Consider the following 19,133-nt stretch of genomic DNA (forward strand, 5'->3'; position numbering starts at 1 on the left):
TAACATTAATATCACAACATAAGACAGTACAATTTTAAAAACCCCACAGTCCTTAAAAAAAATCCAAACACTTTAAAGTCCATAGTCTCTTTTAAAAGTCTCAACTGTGGGTGGGCTTCTGTAAAATCCAAAACAAGTACTGTCTTATTTCAAAGGGAAGAATCGGGCACACCTAAGCAAAACCAAAGTCCAGCAAAGTAGCTCGAGGCTGGACATCTGGGATTCACTCACAATCTTCTGGCCTCCAAAGGGTACTGGCAGCTCCATTGCTCTGACTCTGCCGTCCACAGCACACTCAGCTCATTCGCAGACCCAGGCCAGCTCCATTCCACACTTACTGCTGTCCTTAGTGGTTGTCCCATGGTCCCAACATCTCCAAAAAGCTGGGGTCGCCACTGAAACTGAGGCTACACCTTCACCAATGGCCTCTTCTTGCCTCTTGGGGTGCAAAGCCTCAGATTCTCTCCATGACCCCTTCAATCCTGGGGTCTTTGCTGCAACTGAAGCTGCACTTTCACCTATGGCCTTTCCTGGCCTCTCAGAGGGCCAAGCCTCAGCTGCTCTCTGTGACCCCTTCACACTTTCAACACCAGAACCATGCAGGAGACTCTTACACATTACCAAGTCCTGCTTCCAGCTTGAAATAGAGGTGCGGGTCCCCTCTGTGTGCTGACCCTGAGGAAATACCTCCCAGAAGACTCCACCACAGTGATGCTGGTCTCTTGTTACTTACAGTGCTGATTTGTCAGCCCCAGCTAACCAGCATCGATTGTCCCAGTAAAGCAAAGGTTTTACTTCAGGTTCTTGTCTCTTCTTAATAACAGCTGATTCTTCAGCCCCAGCTGACCAGAACCCACAGATTCTCAATCCAAAATCTCACACGAACAGCCCTGATAGTCTCTGCTTCCCTTTGAAGCTTCACAAGCCAGGCCTCCATCATCTACAACTCTTTCAATATAACTGTTCCAAGCTCCACTGCAACAAACTCTGAGCACGCAATGGCTTTTCCAGCCCAAAGTTCCAAACATTTCCACAGTCCTCCCAAAAACACCAAGGTCAGGTCTGTCACAGCAATATCCCACTCTCTGGTACCAATTTCTCTCCTGGTTTGTTCCTCATCACTACCAACTTGGGGAGGAAAGGGTTTATTTGTCTTACCTCTCCCAGGATGCAGTTCATCAGGGAGCCCAAGGAAGGAACTCAGGACAGGAACCTGGAGGCAGAAGCTGGAGCACAGGCCATGGAGGAACGCTGCTTACTGGCTTGCTCTCCTGGCCCCTGCTCAGCCTGCTTTCTTATGCAACATAGGCCCACCTGCCCAGGGGTGGCACCACCCACAGTGGGCTGGGCCCTCCCACATCACTCATCAAGAAGATGCCCCTCAGACATGGCCACAGGCCAGTCCAATAGGGGAAATTCCCCAACTGAGGCTCCCTCAAACCAGGTGTGTCAAGTTGACACTAAAGCTATACAGCACAGCCTACCTGGACTGGATAACACCAATCTAATCTCTACACCCTGCCCTAGACCTACTTCTCATTCAAAGTCCTGATTGTTAACTACTCTGCAAAAACCAAGAAAGACATATGTGTTTTATTTCTCTGACACATCATTTTCTTGTATCAAAGCCTTATCTTCCTGCTCTGATTGTGATCAAGTTTAATAGTAGTTTCAGGAAGAGCTTCTGGCTCTCTGATTTTATTTCTGGTCTTGAAGCAAGAAAAGCCTCTGCTGAGTCAGAATTTGAGTTCAAAGCAATGAAAATCCAAGCTTGTGTCTCAGTCAGAACACTCAAGCAGGGGTCAAAAGGCTTCAGATGATAGGGTCATTCATAGGGAGGAAATTCAGGAAGGGAAAAATCTGGATAATTTGCTCCAGAGGAAGCTATAATGTGTTATGTGCAATCGATTTTTATTTTCTCTTTCATGAGGATTTTCCAGATTTCTATGATGTTTACTGAGAGCTCATCTCATAGGTGTTAGAATATAAAATGATTGTAAGGGCTAAACCATGCATTTTCAAATTTTGATAGCTACATATATTTTTCATATATTTTCATATATTTGTTTTGTTTTGTTTTGCTTTTTGCTTTTTGTTTTTTGAGACGAGATCTCTCTGTAGCCCCAACTGGCCTTGAACTCACTATGTAGACCAGGCTTGCCTCGATCTCACAGAAATCAGCCTGCCTCTGTCTCTACCTCTGCCTCCCAAGTGCTGAGATTAAAGATGTGCACCACCATGCTAGGTTAAAATTTGTTTTTAAAAAAGATTTTCAGCCAGGCATGGTGGTACATTCAGCACAAGGCTGAGACCAGAGAGTCTTGAGTTCCAATCCATAATAGACTATATAATAAGATTCGGCCTCAATTTTTTATTTTTATCCACATTTAATAATTTCTTTTGGGTTAACTTGTAATAATCGTATGTATTTACAGGGTAAAGTGTGATTTTTCAATACAATTACATAATGTGTAATGACCAAATCAAAATACTTAGCATTTTCATTTCCTTAATGTTTGTGAGTGGAGCCTTCAGACTCCTCCCCTCTCGTTCCTCATAAAGTATTTAATGGGTTTTTATAAACTGTTGAACACCAGAACTTAGTCCTCCTGTCTCACTAATTTTATACTTATTATCCAACCCTGTCTGTTCATCTTCCCTCTTACCTTCCCCAGCTTCCTGTAATCACTATTCTAGTCTCTTCAACTTTGAGATTAACTATTTTAACATCCACGTGTGAGAGAGAACAGGTGATATTTGTCAATGCCTAACTTGTTTAACATGATGTCTCCCAGTTCCATCCATTTTGCTGAAAAAGATAGAAAAAAAGTGCAGTAAGGAGATTCCTCAAAAAAAAAAAAAAGCTAAAAATAGATCCACTGTATAATCCTGTTATCTCACTTCTGGGTATAAATTCATAGGACATGAAGTCAACATAGCAATGAGATGCTTGCACTCCCATGTAGCTATTCACTATAACCAAGATATGGAATCAAACTGGGTGTCCACTTCCAGATGAATAAATAAATTGTGATGTACATATGTGTATATACACAATCGTATATAATCTAGCCATAAAAATATTTAATAAAGTATACAAGTGTACGCATGAACCACAGCAGTTATAACAGCATACACAAGACCTACACAAGCCCAAGTCAGGAATGGACAGGGAAGGTGAACACGAAATCCCAGTCCTAGCTGAGCCACTAGTGGCAACTGAGAACTGCTGGAAGGAGGAAAGTCAGTTTTCATTAAGACTGTTAGGCTGGGTAGGTTGATCACACTCCAGGGGAGGGACCTGCACCCAAGATTATCTGGGCAACACAAGTTGGACTTGATAGATTTTTTTTAAATAAATAAAGGTCATAAGGAGGATGGAAGGGAGGTGGAGGTGGACCCAAGAGGAGATGGGTGAGGGGATTGAATATGATCAACATACATTGTATGAAAGTCTCAAAGAATCAATAGAAATACTATTTTGAAAAAAAAACAAAAACAGGAGGCTGGAGAGATGCCTCTGTGGTTAAGAGCACTGGTTGCTTTTGCAGAGCACCAGAGTTAGTTTTCCAGGACCCACATAGCGGCTAACAGCCATCCATTAACTCTAGTTCCAGGGGATTCCACATCCTCCTCTGAGGAAATTGTACACACATGGTACACTTCCATACATGCATGTAAAACACTCATACACATAAAATAAAAATAAATAACTGCAAGGGGCTGGAGAGATGGCTCAGCGGTTAGGAGCACTGACTGTTCTTGCAGAGGACCCAGGTTCGATTCCTAGCACCCACATGGTGGCTGTGAACCATCCTTAACTTCAGTTCCAGAGGAATCCAAAACCCTCTTCTGACCTCTGCTGCATTGCATGACACAGGTACACTCACTTACATGCAGGCAATATATTCATACACATAAATTAAAAATAATAAACAAAGTATTTAAAAAAATAAGTAAAACTCCCCCCCCCAAAAAAAAGAGAAATCAAGTGATGGAGTTTGAAAAACAGTATAGCTGATACACAGGCAAGACAAAAAGCACATGCAGCACTGAAATCTGTTTCTTATCGATTCACAGGTTTGACCTCATTAACTCAGGCCATGTGGTACTAGAGTACAACTGGACCTCAGAGGATACCTCAAAGGCAGTCAGCTTTGCCATGCCAGAACAGCAAGGTAAACAGAATGCTAAATAATCCCCAGGGCCTGACCTGAGTCATGAGTTCACACAAAAGCCTTATCCTCAAAGAAACCAGCACTACTCACACCATCTCCTAAGTAGCTAAGGAAAAGCACAGTGTGAACTTTGTGGAGTTCACAGAGCCATGTGGTCCTGAGAGATAAACAGCTGACCTCCTACCCTCCTGAATTCAAGGCCAGGACCCTCTGTACTCTCACTAGGCTTATGACTCATGTCACTGATCACTTGGAATCTTGTCTTCTAGTTCTTAATCTTCTGGGAGATTGTAGATACCTTGGAAAAACTGGCAAAAGCTATAAGCCATTTTCCCAGAAAAAAAAAATACATACTTGTGCCAAAGTGTATAACTGTTACACATGAAGCATTAGGAAAGGGTTCAACACTTGGTAGAAAAATAAAGTGTTCATTGTAATTACAGTTGTGGAGCTAGGCTCTTATCCATGGACTCCCCATTTGTTAAAATATTTTGTTTTTCATTTTTTTATGTGTATGAGTATATAACCTGCATGTGTGTAAGTGCACCTATGTCATGCAATGCCTCTGGAGGTCAGAAGAGGGCGTTGGATTCCCTGGAACTGGATTTATGGATGGTTGTTAGCCACCATGTGGATGCTGAGAGCCAAACCTGGGTCCTCCACAAGAGCAGTCAATGTTCTCTACCACTGAGCCATCTCTCTGGCCCCAGACTCCCTATTTGTAAACTCCTACATTAGAGCAATGATTCTTCAAAAGCTATGTTCATAGCCCACTACTGTGGACAGAAGATCCACAGGCACCTTCTTGATCCCTTGAGCTAAAAGAAAACAAATTTGAAAACACTGCAGAATTAGTAGATATGTTTTCATAAGTCAGTTGTGCTATATGTGAGTTGATTCCTTTCTTCTGCTGTCCAGGGTTAAATATATTGCTACAAGAGGTGAGTCCACAGACCTCACTTAGGGTTCCTAAGGACTTGTGAGTGGTCTGCTCCCCACCTTCCTTTATGTTGCACCCTGTCTCCATCTGCCCTCAGGTTCCAGTCATAAAGATCAGCTTAGTCAGGCTACAGGCAGCACCCTGGACAGCGGCTTGGACCAGTGGACCACCGATGAAACCCCATCACCCTTCTCTGTGGAGCCCTCTTCAGGCATTGTGCCTGTGGGAAAGACTCAGAAGCTCAAACTGAAGTTCTCTCCAGTGGATACTGGAGAGTTCCAGAGCAACCTGTATTGCCAGTAAGGAAATGTGCTTTCCAAACCTTCAGCTTTTACCCCCTTCTTCTATCCCACCACTGCCATTCTCTCCTACCCTAGATACTTCCATAGTCTGAAAGTCTAAATGGGCCTTTTGGAGAACAGTGACAATGTGATCCAAGTCCTACAATCAGCTTCTCCCTTGCTTCCACCTGCTTCCTCCGTCCCATCCACATGCAAGAGTCCACTAAACAAGAGATAGTTGGCACCCAGGTAGCCTCTAACCATTAGGCAAGCTTCCTTGGATGTTCTCTGAGTCTCCGTTGTCTCATATATAAAATGCAAATAGAAGTCATCACCTTGTAGAATTATTTGGAAGACTAAATGAGCTAATTCAAGCAAAGAGGTTAGAGCAACGTACCTAGCCCACAATAAGTTCAATAAACCTAGATGGGAGGAGTGTAGAGTTGGTAGACATGGTCTGGTCTGGTGTCTGGAGAGACAAAAACTTAAGCAAATACATATGTCAGTGATCCTTACTTCCAGGAAAGATCCAAAGAGAACCCCTGCCTTACAGAAGAAATTCTGTAAGCCTTGGCCTAGGATGGCATGGCTTGCCAGAGCTTTCCTGAGCCACTACTATTATACCACAGAGACCTCACCAAGACCACCTTGGTGTGATTCTGGCACTGAGTCTGTTCACATACATTCACCTTCTCCAAGAGTCTTAGGATAACTTTTTTGAGATTTCCAGGTTCCTCTTTGTACCTTACTGAGTACCTAAGAGGTGGGGCACAGAGGGTAAGCACTCATTTTGTATCTCAACCACTGGTAGGAGGAAGTAACTCAGGACCATATTCAGAATTCTCATACTCAGCCCACTCATCATTAATTAATGAATACCTACTGTGTGGTATACTCGGTCAAGGCACAATGTAGTATTGCTGACCAAAACAAATCCACCTTCTGCTCACACAGAATTCACATTCTGGTGGACAGAATATTCATTTCCAACCAGCTAAGAAAGCAACGGCAAACTAAAGCATCCTTATCACCTCAGGATTCACAACCTGCCACCTGGAGAGCAAGGTCCAGTCCTGCTAACAAAAGGGCGGAGCATCTCACCCTTCTGCCATTTTGACCTGAAAGATTCAGACTATATCAGTGGTCATCGGCGTAATCCAGAGCTCCAAGGACCAGGCTCAGGGCCTCTCAATCCAAATACCCGAGTGATAGAGTTCACCAGTGTGGGCATAGGAGGAAAAACTCTCCGGTGAGTCAATTGGGTTTGTACTAATTCATATCAGTCAGTCCTTCTAAAGAACTCAGAACTAAGAATTCAGAGAAATAGGCTGGATGGATTCCTAGAAGCAGCTTTGTTATTCTGGGGGTTGGCCTGAGCTTTAGAAGTTTAACATTAGAGAACGGTTCCATGAATGAAGCTGGAGCCTGTGTCCCTAGCTTTGACAGTGGGGAAATGTTGGTGTGCACCAACATACGCCATATAAAGGCATATCCCCTCATCCTCACCTTGACCACAGAGCATCCTTTGACCATGTGACCTTCGAGGCATTATTACTCCAAAGTCCAGAACTCTCACTACTCTTTGGGTCTCAGGGGAGATGGCATTTTATTTCTACAGTAATAAAGTTCTCAGAATGGTTCTGGTTCCCACTGGGAGACTGCAGTAGCACTGGGGTCCACGTAAGTTTTCTTAATTTTTTTCCAATCCCTTCCCTCACTTTCTACTACCAATTTTTCCCCTTCGGCCAGGACCTTTACAATCCTGAACCCAACTAATAGCACCTACTCTTTCTGCTGGACCTCTGAAGAAATAGAAAGTCTCCAGAACCCTCCAGCTTTCACGTGTCTTACAGAAAAGGGTCTCATCCACCCTGAAAAGAAAGCAGAGGTATGTGTGGATGGGGACCCTTCAAACCAGGGCTTGGGTCATTCTGGCCATCTCTGAATAGCAGATGTGCATGGAGAGGGTAGGTGGTGTTCATGGAAGCCATCTATCAAGAAGTGGCCACCATGCACATTGGGCAATCCTGGTGAGCAAGGCAGACCAGGACTCTCTTGGCCAGTGGGGAGAGAACTCCAGCATTTGCAGTTGTTTTTAATGAGATTATTCAACAGCAAAGGGGATCCAGACAGAAATATCTGGGGATTTGAAGGCTTATAGGAGGCAGAAAGCAAAGAATTTTCTGTATCCAAAAGATTGACAACAGCAAAAGGACACTAACATGTTTTTACTATCAGAGCAAATGGTAAAACAGAAAAGTGGAGTCCTTTCCTGTGGCTTAGTCCTAAATGTCCCCATAATTATATTTCATATATATATATATATATATTACACTATATTGGGCAAGGAGTCCAACTTACATATGAACTTGCTGGACAAAACAGATCTGTGTGCTCCATCCACATCCTGTAACTTCTACAGGGAATCTTAGAGGTAATAGTAAATCCACAAAACAAAAATGAATTCAAATGCCTTCAGCGAGTTAGAAAGATGGCTCAGTGGATAGGGGTGCTTGTTACCAAGCCTGATAACCTGGGTTCAAGCCTCAGAACCCACATGGTAGGAGAGAGCCAACTCTCACGAGTTGTCCTGTGACCTCTACACGTGTGGCATGCACACACACACACGCACACATGCACGCACGAGCACACGCGCACGTGCATAAATAAAGTGTAATTCATTTGGGGAGGAAGGGGACTAGAGAGATGACTTAGCAGTTAAGAGCACTTACTGCTCTTGCTGAGGACCCAAGTTCAGTTTCCAACACCTTCATCAAGTTGTTCACAACTGCCTGTAACTCCAGCCCCAGAGGAATCCAACACCTCTGGCCTCACACATACATACCCACATGTAGATACATACATATATATATACATAATTTAAATAAAATAAAATCTTTTAAAAATTTGTAATGCCACCAGGAGTGGTAGTGCACACCTTTGATCCCAGCACTCAAGAGGCAGAGACAGGCAGATCTCTGTGAGTTTGAGGCCAGCCAGCTCTACATAGTGAGTTCCAGGACAGCTGGGGCTACGGGGAAACCCTGTCTCAGAAAGACCGGAAAAAAAAATTGTAATGCTTCAGGAAGCTCAAATGAACAAAGTAAGCCAAAGGGGCCGTGATAAGCAATGCTGAGCACCGAGACCTGCTGGCCCCAGATCCACGCTGGCAGAGGACCACCAAACAAGTGTGCCCAGGATAACCTGTTCTCCCAGCCTTTTCTGGAAAAGCCAAAATTCTACATTTCTATGTGAATGCCTCTATTCTGTATATTGGTGGCTAGTTCATTATTTTTAACCCTTCCCAAACCAAATGAAACCTATCTGTAGTCTCTCCACTTGACCTCTGCATCTAGTTCAACATGACAGGATCCAGGAGCTGCATCCACCATAGGTATGATCCGACTTGGGTATACCCCTTCCCTTCAGCCCAAAAATGTATCAAAGCTGCTGCCTGGTTCCTGGAGAGGCAAGATGCAGAAACTATCATCCAGAATTGTGCTGAGCTTGAGTGACAGAAGTGTGGTTGAGGTGACACATCTCCAGAGCATCTCCCCTGCATCATCTTGTCCTTGGCATGAACCACTGTCAAATTCCATTGTTCATCCATTCAGTCCTGATCAACTAACAACAAAGATACTCAGGTTAGCCCAAGGAAAAAAACCACCAGTGACAGCTTTTGAGAATAAGACTTTCCTTCAGGTCTTTCTGCTTCTTTCTAGAAAAATGTTCCATTTTCTCTCTATCAACCATTTTCTTTCCTTTTCAATTATTTATGCATCTGTACATTTGCAACTTCACTTAGCAAGTGGATTATGGCATGCCATGACCCAGCTCACCATCACAGCACCCTTCCCCACTAGTACCACTGCCATTCATCCCAGTCAGTCGTTTTCTAACTCTGAATGAAAGAATGGAAAGAGGGAGGGAGGGACAGAGAGACAGAGAGAGACAGAGAGACAGTGATCAAGATCAAGATTGGGTTGTCTTGATTTGTGATGTTGAATTGTGCTTGTGCCAGACTGTTGACAGATATGTGGATTGTCTTTCTCAGAGATGGGTCTATTGTGATATAACTGTGCCATGCTAAAATATGGATATAGTAAACAGTTTGATCAGCAAAGGCTATGGATGGAGTAGATGGCTCTCCTAAAAGTTGTATGGATAGAGCAAACATGTTAATGTTGCTAATACAGCCTTAGCTGTATAAGACTTTAGAGAGGTTACGACAGCCTGGGAACGCCACCTCTCATGGCCTTAGTGCTAAGAGGCCTCGAGGTCTCCAGGGGCACGAGGAGCAAAAGGAAGTGCCTCTTACCACCCTGCTCTGCATTGTCTTCTTAGATTGTGTTCCAGTTCCTGCCTTCCCACCTGGACATCACAGAGGCATTCTGGACTTTCTCAATCCCAGAACACAATATCTCAGTCCCCTTCCTGCTGATGGGCAAAACCACTGACCCTCTCATCTATTTTGACAAGTCACACCTCAACCTCAGTTCTCTCCTCATTGGTAAGGTGGCTCTGTCCATTTTTCTGTTGAGTTGACATGACCTGGATGATGTTTTCAAGAACTCCAGGAGCATACAAGGTGTGGGGAACTCCATTTGATGCCTCCCAGAAATAGATCAGAGAGCCATAGATAATTTCCCATGTCCTAATTTCCATCAAATACCTTTGGACTCTAGACACTAATACCCTGAGGAACTTTAAGAGCTTTGTTACAGATTCCCCAGGGCAAATTCCTGTAGGGCCTACACTGACTTCATTTATAGAGCTTCAGATTAACCATATATGTTTTGACATGATCCTCCACCACCAGATTGTGTGGCTGTGTTTGTTGGTGACTTGATCTGTGACACAGTGTTTTGAGCTCTGTCTTCCTTTTATATATTCGTTTGGGCTCAAAATCATTTTTAATAGACTGAATGTGGTTCCACACAGCTTTAATACCAGCACTTGGGTGGATCTCTCTGTGAGATCGAGGCCAGCCTGGTCTACATAGCAGTTCTAGGCCAGCTGAGATTATAGGGAGATCCAGTTTAAAAAAAAAAAACTTATTTTTAATAGGCTAGAGGTAGAGCTTGTTGGTAAAGTGTATGTCAGTCATGTATAAGGCCCTGGTTTAAGTGCCAGTCATGAAGAGAGAAAGAGAGAGAGAGAGAGAGAGAGAGAGAGAGAGAGAAAGAAAGAAAGAAAGAAAGAAAGAAAGAAAGAAAGAAAGAAAGAAAGAAAGAAAGAAAGGCTATTATGGAGCCCATGATCTGGCTTCTGTACTCCTCTATGGGATGGGAATGAACTAAGGTAAGGTAAAGTATAACATCCTCACCCTGGTTATGTTTACATTATAATCATAGGAAATAGAATAACAAAAAATAAGCAAGTATATGGTATATCCAGTGCTGATGAATCTCTAGGAAAGAGTGTAACAAGGTAGAAAGAGTAAGGAAAGTAATAGACACTAAGAGGTAGCATTTAAACAGAGGCCGAAACAGTAAAGGAGTGTCCATCATGTCCCTTGGCGCTCTGTGCATCTTTTACACAGATGTGCAAGGTGTAAAATACAACTAAAGCCAGAGAATTTTTAAAAATCCATTCGATTTTTATTTAAACAATAATGTTCTTTATAGAAGCCAATCAATGTCATGGAGTTGTATAAGAAAAAAATTTAATCTCCCCCGATCAGCCTCCTATCCCTCTCTTTTTATCAAAAGAAACCAATATTAATAGCTGAGCATGTATTCGATGTCTTATCTTCACACATTTCTTATGCTAACAAACTTAAGTAGGGAGAAAGGCGTTTATTGAGGTTTTTATTTTTTTAATTTTATTTTTTGATCTTTTTGAGACAAGGTCTCCCTGTAGCCCCAGCTCTCCTGGAACTCACTATGTAGACCAGGCTGGCCTTGAACTCACAGAGATCTGCCTGCCTCTGCCTCCTGAGTGCTGGGATTAAAGGCGTGCGCCACCATGCCCGGCCATATTTTATTTTTTTATTCTTACTTTATTTTATGTGTGTGAGTGTATTGCCAGCATGCATGTAAGTGCACCCATGTCGTACAATGCCCACAGAGGTCAGAAGAGGGCATTGGATCCCTTGGAATTGGAGTTATGGATGGTTGTTAGCTGCCTTGTGGGTGCTGGGAATAGAACTCCAGTCCTCTGCAAGAGCAGTCAGTGCTCTTAACCACTGCATCTCTCCCTTATTGAGGATTTGAACAAATAAATGAACACCAAATCATAAGAACAAGAACAGCAAGAGGCTAGGGAGATGGCTCAGCAGGTTAAAGCACTTGCCACACAAGCATAAGGACCAGAGTCTGATCTCAGAATCCATGTAAAAGCTGGTGGGCACCTGTAATCCCAGCAGGCAAGATGCAGAAAGCCCCAGAGCAAGCTGGCTAGCCAGACGAGTGGAATCGGATGAGCTCCAGGTTCAGTAAGAGATCCAGCATCAACACATAAGGTGAAGAGGAATCGAGGAAGACAACCAACATCAACCTTAAATCCACACACACTTGCAAACTTATATACACCCATACACACACATGCGAACACATATCTACACAGACACCACACACACACACACACACACAGAAAAATAATAAGACAAAGAGTTTAACAGAGGAATGCAATGAGGTTGATTTCAATATAATCATTACATCAATAAAGAAGAACCATAAAATCATGTTAATATACCAAAAAGTCATGGCTAAAATTCATCAAATGTTTCTCCATACCACTCCCAAAAGATCTTCCAATAATAAAACAAGAGTTGAAGGGGAAACTTAAAGAATCTTAACCAAGGACAGCTCAACAGTTAAGAGCACTGACTGCTCTTGTAGAAGACCCAGGTTCAATTCCCAGCACCTACATGGCATCTAACAACTGTCCTAACTAGAGTTCCAGGGGATCTGATGCCCTCTTCTGACCTCTGTAGGCATTGCACGACATGGGTGCACTTACACACATACAGGCGATATACTCATACACACACATGGGTGCACTTACACACATGCAGGCGATATACTCATACACACACATGGGTGTACTTACACACATGCAGGCAATATACTCATACACACACATGGGTGCACTTACACACATGCAGGCGATACACTCATACACACAAAATAAAAATAATAAACTATTTTTTTGCTGTTGTTGGATTTGTTCCAGGAAGCTGACTGCCAAGTGCTGTATGATATTCCCAACTTGTTACTAGGCAGTTACATAGATGAAGTCAAGTGAGAAGAGCACCCATGGTTTCTGCAGGCAAGGTTCAAAGGGCCTCACATGCCTTCATAGGCCAGGCCAAACAGGTGGTCGGCAGATGGCATTCCTTACCAACAGGTTTCAGGTACCAAGTCACAGCCAACTGCAAACAGGGTGGGCTGAGCAGAGTGCCACTGTACAAAGAATATTAACGAAAACCAAGAGACAAGCAAGTAGTATCATAATAAGCCACTGAAACTATCTCAGTTAAAGTGAGGGGTTAGGCAAGGATACTTACTATCACCTCTATAATTATTTCCTTGGAGATTTTAACAACTATGACAAAAGAAGAAAATTAAGGGTGATTGGTATTAACATCGAGGGAGAAAGATTTTAAAAATCTAACTTGTTGTGGTTGATGACTGTATACACGTAAAGCCTCAAGAGGCTGTAGAAAAAATCAGACAATTTGGCAGTGTGGGCAAAACCAATATGCATAAATATAAATAAATAAATTTGTATAATGATTGTAAAGTTTTATGGGAAAATAAATGTTTAATAGCAGCCAAAGGAAAAACAAAATGAGAGAGACATATTTGTCAGGGCTCTGAACAGGAAAGCCCTGGGATATCCAAGGTCTAATTCGAAAGAACAGAGGTGTATACAGTTCAAGGGGAGGAGGGGACTTCCCCATTGCAGATTCAGGAAACCACAATGACTCTGAGTCTGAAGGAGCAAGGGCAGAGAAAGTCATCACCAGAATCCCAGCAGAGCCAGGTCAGAGCCGCCACCCTTCTAGAAAGGGCAGGCAAGTAGTGAGAAGTTCTAGAAGGAAGACGTGGAATCCCCCAAAGGAGGAGGCTCACTGGGAGAGTAAGAGGGAAGAAATGAGGCAAGCAGTGGGGGGGGGGTTTCTATGGCAGCTTCTTCTTGTTTGTGGGGTGCTATCTGCTGCAGTGTTCCAGCACACAGGCAAGAGGCCTCTACTGAGGGCTGGTGTTTCCTCCCCAGGCAGAGAAGCTCGAGAGACTGTGAATGTCATCAACAAAGAGGAACAGGGGTTCAGTTTTGCCTTCCAGGACAACTCCCGATATTCAGAAGGATTCAGCAACAGCCTAGTCATATGTCCCATGGAAGGTTGGATCCCACCACTATCCAGGTAAAGAAAACTAAAGACCTCAGGATGTACCTTTCCAACATGGCAGGGACTAGACCTGCCAGCCAGGAGAATCCACTGGAGGGCCTCATAAAAATCTCTTCTGGGGGCTGGAGAGATGGCTTTAGCAGTTAAGAGTACTGACTGCTATTGCAGAGGCCCAGGTTTCAATTCCCAGCACCCACATGGCAGCTATGAACCATCCTTAACTCCAGTTCCAGGGGAATCTGAAGCCATCTTCTGACCTCCATGGCATTGCACTCACATACATGCAGGCAATACACTCATACACATAAAAAATAAAAATAAAATATTGGTAAAAAAATCTCTTCTGAGGCATTGAGATGGCTCAGTGGATGAAGGCACTTGCCACTAAGCCTAATGACCTGTGTTCCATCCCCAAAACCCACATAGTAGAAAGAGAAAACCAACTCCCACAAGGTATCTTCTATGTACACATGCATGCATGCACATGTGCACACACACAAATTAATAATGTAATTTTTAATCTAAATTAAAAAATAAAAATCTCTTCCAGCTCTAAGATTTAGATATGAAGAGTTCCATTTCTCTCCTGCCCTGCTCCCGGGGTTCACTTTCTTGAATTATGGGGCATTGAGTCTCCTATCTCAATTTTTTCTCTCGTTTGTAGTTTTTTCCTTTCATTCCACTGTATGTATAGATCCACCAAGCAGTGTCTAGCTTTGTCTGCAAAGTCTTTTAAGTTCACTTTGGAGTGCTATATTTGATGTCTTTTGCTCATGTTGTATCTGCCAATCCAGTGGGCTCTTATTTTTTACCAGATTTTTCACTGGCTGGCTTAGTTAACTAATCTGCTGTCTTGTTCCCCAGGTTTCCAATTGATATATTCTTCACACCGAAGCAGGAAGGAGATGTGAACTTTAATGTGGTCTGCAATGTAAAAAAGAAAGTCCACCCCCTGACACTGAACGTCAAGGCCGAGGGCTACATTATGAACGCAGAGGTCAAGTGCCGGGACAGGACAGGTTCCACCATTGTGTTGACATCCAACCAGGTCAACATCATCAACTTCTATGAGGTAAGGTGTGGCAAGAGCCTTGCTACCACTCTCGGGTTCCACATTTAGCTGAGGAAGATGATACAAGTAAACATAATCTGAGTCTTTCAGTCTCAAATGCCACACAGATCAGAAGAGAAATCCCTCAGAAACAGCTCCATCCAAGAATGTACATCATTATGATGTGAATGCTTGTCTTACTTTACTGCTCAGAGGATGGACATGGTGGGGAGGGACATGAATGCTTGCATTAAGCAGTAAAGATATTTCACTACCAAGGAAGAGCTAAGAATTGACTTACCTACTTAGACTCTGGATATGAGGAGCCCAACACTTGTAGATCTTGCTGGACTATCTGATTGGATTAAGCTAACAATGTCTTACCCACCATTCTTACTTCCCAATGAGTATTTTTCCACATGAGCGATCTATGGTTTGCGTCCACTGCTTTGCTCATTCTCTCTCAGGTGGAGTTAAATGAATGTGTCCAGTGTGAATTCATCTTTATCAACACTGGAAAGTTCAACTTCAGCTACCAGGCAGAACTTTCTGGGTTCAAATCCCTGTTGCAATACTTGAGCTTTTCACCCACTGACAACAGTGTGGATGTGGGACAGTGTGAACACGCCAACCTGTCTTTTCAACCGTATCAGAAGTGTGTCTTAAAAGGCTTGGAACTCAAAATCAAGGTGAGACCATTTAACATTATCCAAACACTGAAAGAACTTTCACAGTATATTGCCCTGAATGGTAATTATCCTATGTCTTCTCCACCTGCCCAAAAGCTCCTACAGGGTGGTTGTTTTGGAGCCAGCTCCCATAATCTGTAGCACAAAGACCTCACCAACGTCAGTTGAAGAACAACTGACCATCCACACACTGAAATACCATTCAGAAATTAAAATAAATGAGAGCCCAGAATGGTGCAGGGAAAGCTTATGTGCACCGCTTTCCAAGATATGCTATTAAATGAAAAACAAAACCCGGTGTGGTGGCGCAGACCTTCAATCCCAGCACTCGGGAGGCAGAGGCAGGCAGATCTCTGTGAGTTCAAGGCCAGCCTGATCTACACAGTGCGTTCCAGCTGGGGCTACAGGGAGACCCTGTCTCAAAAAGACTAAATTAAATAAATAAATAAATAAATAAATAAATAAATAAATAAATAAAATGAAAAACCAAGAATGGTTATGTCAGCAAGAAAGGCAGACAAGGGCATATCTGCTCCTGGATAGCAAGGAAAACCCTGGCAAAAACCAACTTTTTCAAAAATCCAGAGACTGACCTTAGCTTACAACAATCCTAGGAACATTTGTTCAAGAAGAATGGCTACAGATTGAAAAAACAGTGAGGTCTATAGTATTTTGGTTTGCCCTATTCCTAACCTTCCCTACCCCCTGGCTCTCTAGTATGCTTGAAAACAAGTAGCTCTGTAATCAAAGTGCAGTCTGATACCCTATTAGCCATTGGAGCAGGCAGAGTGGGTTTAGAATGCCTCAAAAGCTCCATTGTAAAAGAATAGCCATTATTTTCCCCATCTAGAAGTTCATTTTTTTATATGTTTATTACATTTACTTATGTGTGTGTACATGCTTTACCCACTGAGCCATCTCACTGGCCCCCATTCTAGAAATTCAGTGGAAATCTCTATTCATAGGACTTACTTCCATTTCACCTGACTCAAAGTTTGGCCTTTGTACACAGCCTTTTCTTATGGGGCATTTATTTAAATCAGTAACAACTATTGAGCATTGCATTTGCCTACCGTGACAATGGCACTTGGAGCAAACAGAAGGGCAAATTGGGAAAGTATCTGTTCATCGGGAGCTTTGAAAAGCTCCAGCATATTTCGTAGAATCTAGAGAGCCATAGCCATGCCTTGCATTTGTAGTGCATGCGGATCTTAGGGCTTAGATACTGTTGAGCAGGCTTAGGTTCTTAACAAAGCTAACTAAAGTTTAGCTAACACTTAGATTATGTGAGCTGATATTTAGGTTATGTGAGAGCAAAACATTAAAGATTAAGTTGAGGTGATAGCTGATACATTCCTGCCTGAGTGTCACATACCAACACACAGACAGCGCCTTGACAAAAACTTGGAAACTTACTGGTTCTAGCCATTTAAGGAAATCTGTCCTACTGCTATATTTCCACTAAGCTAGCTGAACAGAGAATTCAATGGCCATGTATAAATAAGAACACAGTAGTTCTCTCTCACTTATAGGTCTTATTTCTATAATTTTAGTTACACCGTGACAACCCCAATCTGAAAGTTTTTAATGAACAATTCCAGAAACAATTTATAAGTTCTTAATTATGTCCTGCACTAAGCAGTGTGATAAAATCTCATGCCATCCAACTTCATCCTTCCTAGAGCATAAATGATTCCTTTGATGTATCCACATTGTATACATTACCTACCCATTAGTCACTTGGTAGCTCTTCTCTCTGTTAATCAGATTATCTCCTGGGGCATTGCATTCCTACTATATATTCTAAATATGTATCCTCATATCACAAGTGTAGTGCTCACCACTCATCAAAGAAGCTTCTTTTTGCAACACACAGTAATTATTACAAAGTTCCACAACTGGTCAAAATGCAGAGAATAAGTGACTGTGGGGTACCCAGCCTAACTGATACATCTATAATGCTCATGGAACATTGCAGAAGAGGGGGCAGAAAGATTGTAAGAACCGGAGGAATAAGACCCCTGCTGCTAGATAATGCATTCTAGACCTGATAGGAAAACAGCGCCCACCCATGGAATCTCCACATTTTGGTAGCTGCCTTAAAGGATCTGAATAATGACAAAACCAGTTGACATGCCAGTGTGGATGGGGTAATTTCATGGGGCCCTACCTTTAGATGAAGAGTTATGGGTAATCATTGGATGTGGAGGGAGGGAGAATCAGTTTTCTCCAGGTTATCTAATCCCAAGTGGTCAGATATAAACACATGCATACATGAGTACCACCAAGTGTACTCAGTGCATTATATGTATGCATATGTTTATAAATGTATGTATGTTTATGTAATATTAATAAAGAGGACAAGAAAGTGAAAGGGAGTAGGGGGATATGGGAGGAGTTGGAGGGGGACTGAGAGAAGTGGAAATGATGCAAATACAATAAAATTCTCAAAAGATTATATATACATCTATGAATGAAAAAATGGTAAAGAAACAAGAAGACAGAAATTGGCAGAATGGTTGGGAGAAACATGATCCACTTCTGTACTGTCTGTAAGAGATGCACTTTGGATTCAAAGACATGAAAGTAAAATAATAGAAAAATATATACAATTGGGGGCTGGTAGATTGCTTAGTGATTAAGAGTGAAAACTGCTCTTGCAGAGGGCCTGAGTTCTATTCCCAGCACCTATGTCAGGTGGATTCCCTACCTGTAACTCCAGCATCAGGGAATCCAGCCTCCTCTCTGGCCTCTGTGGTACCTGTACTCATGTCCACATACCCATACACAAACACATATACACATAATTTAAAAAATAAAATGAAATGAAAAAAATCAAAGAAAAAGAATATATATACCATTCAAATAATAACCAAAAAAAGAGATGGAATGCCTATAGAAATATCAGACAAAATAGACTTTTAGACAAATACCATTACTAGAGATAAAGACATTTTATAATAATGAAAGGGTTAATCCCCCAGAAGACATAACAATTATAAACATATATGCACGTAACAACAAAGCCCTGAAAGACATGAAGGAAAACAGGCAGAACTGAAGTGACAGAGAAACAACTCAAAAATCATAGTTGGGAAATTAAGTGCCCTGTTGTCAATAATAAATAGAGCTGGACAGAAGGTTAGCATGGAAATAAGACATTGTAAAAACACCATAAACTTTAAGTATGAACGAAGTATAAATGCAGTAAGATTGGAAGTCAATAACAAAAGGAAATTTGAGAAGTTCAGCCAAATGGGTCTTTATTCAAATCCTCCAGAATGATATGATTGACTGGGGGATGGGGATAAAACCACTGGAACCTGCCTTAGTCTATCTAGAAATACTATAACAGAATAGCTAAGCCTGGGTAGTTTTTAATGAAAATAAATATATTGACTCACAGTTCTAGAGGCTGAAAAGTCCAGTGTCAAGGTACTGATAGCTATCTAGGATCTTTATGCTTTGTTAAAAGATGCAGAAACAGGAGGGAGGGAGGGAGGGAGGGAGGGAGGGAGAGAGAGAGAGAGAGAGAGAGAGAGAGAGAGAGAGAGACACAGAGAGAGAGAGAGAGAGACAGGGAGCCTCTTGCGCCTCCTCTATACCACTCCCCCCCCCTCCCTCGCGTCTATGTATGT

At 42.5% G+C, this 19,133-nt stretch overlaps 1 protein-coding gene across 1 annotated transcript in view; it reads left to right on the forward strand.

Moving 5' to 3' along the window:
* The window catches only part of Hydin (HYDIN axonemal central pair apparatus protein), a 416,625-nt gene that overhangs the window by 369,448 nt on the left and 28,044 nt on the right, over nucleotides 1-19,133 (forward strand). Inside the window, exons 67-74 of the mRNA XM_008834989.1 lie at nucleotides 4,081-4,178; nucleotides 5,216-5,417; nucleotides 6,436-6,648; nucleotides 7,149-7,287; nucleotides 9,744-9,909; nucleotides 13,623-13,770; nucleotides 14,620-14,827; nucleotides 15,274-15,495. Coding sequence (XP_008833211.1) covers nucleotides 4,081-4,178; nucleotides 5,216-5,417; nucleotides 6,436-6,648; nucleotides 7,149-7,287; nucleotides 9,744-9,909; nucleotides 13,623-13,770; nucleotides 14,620-14,827; nucleotides 15,274-15,495 — 1,396 coding nt within the window. The remainder of the gene's footprint in view (nucleotides 1-4,080; nucleotides 4,179-5,215; nucleotides 5,418-6,435; nucleotides 6,649-7,148; nucleotides 7,288-9,743; nucleotides 9,910-13,622; nucleotides 13,771-14,619; nucleotides 14,828-15,273; nucleotides 15,496-19,133) is intronic.

This window comes from Nannospalax galili, unplaced genomic scaffold (assembly GCF_000622305.1).
Source record: "Nannospalax galili isolate Female #2095 unplaced genomic scaffold, S.galili_v1.0 scaffold56, whole genome shotgun sequence".
Lineage (NCBI taxonomy): Eukaryota > Metazoa > Chordata > Mammalia > Rodentia > Spalacidae > Nannospalax > Nannospalax galili.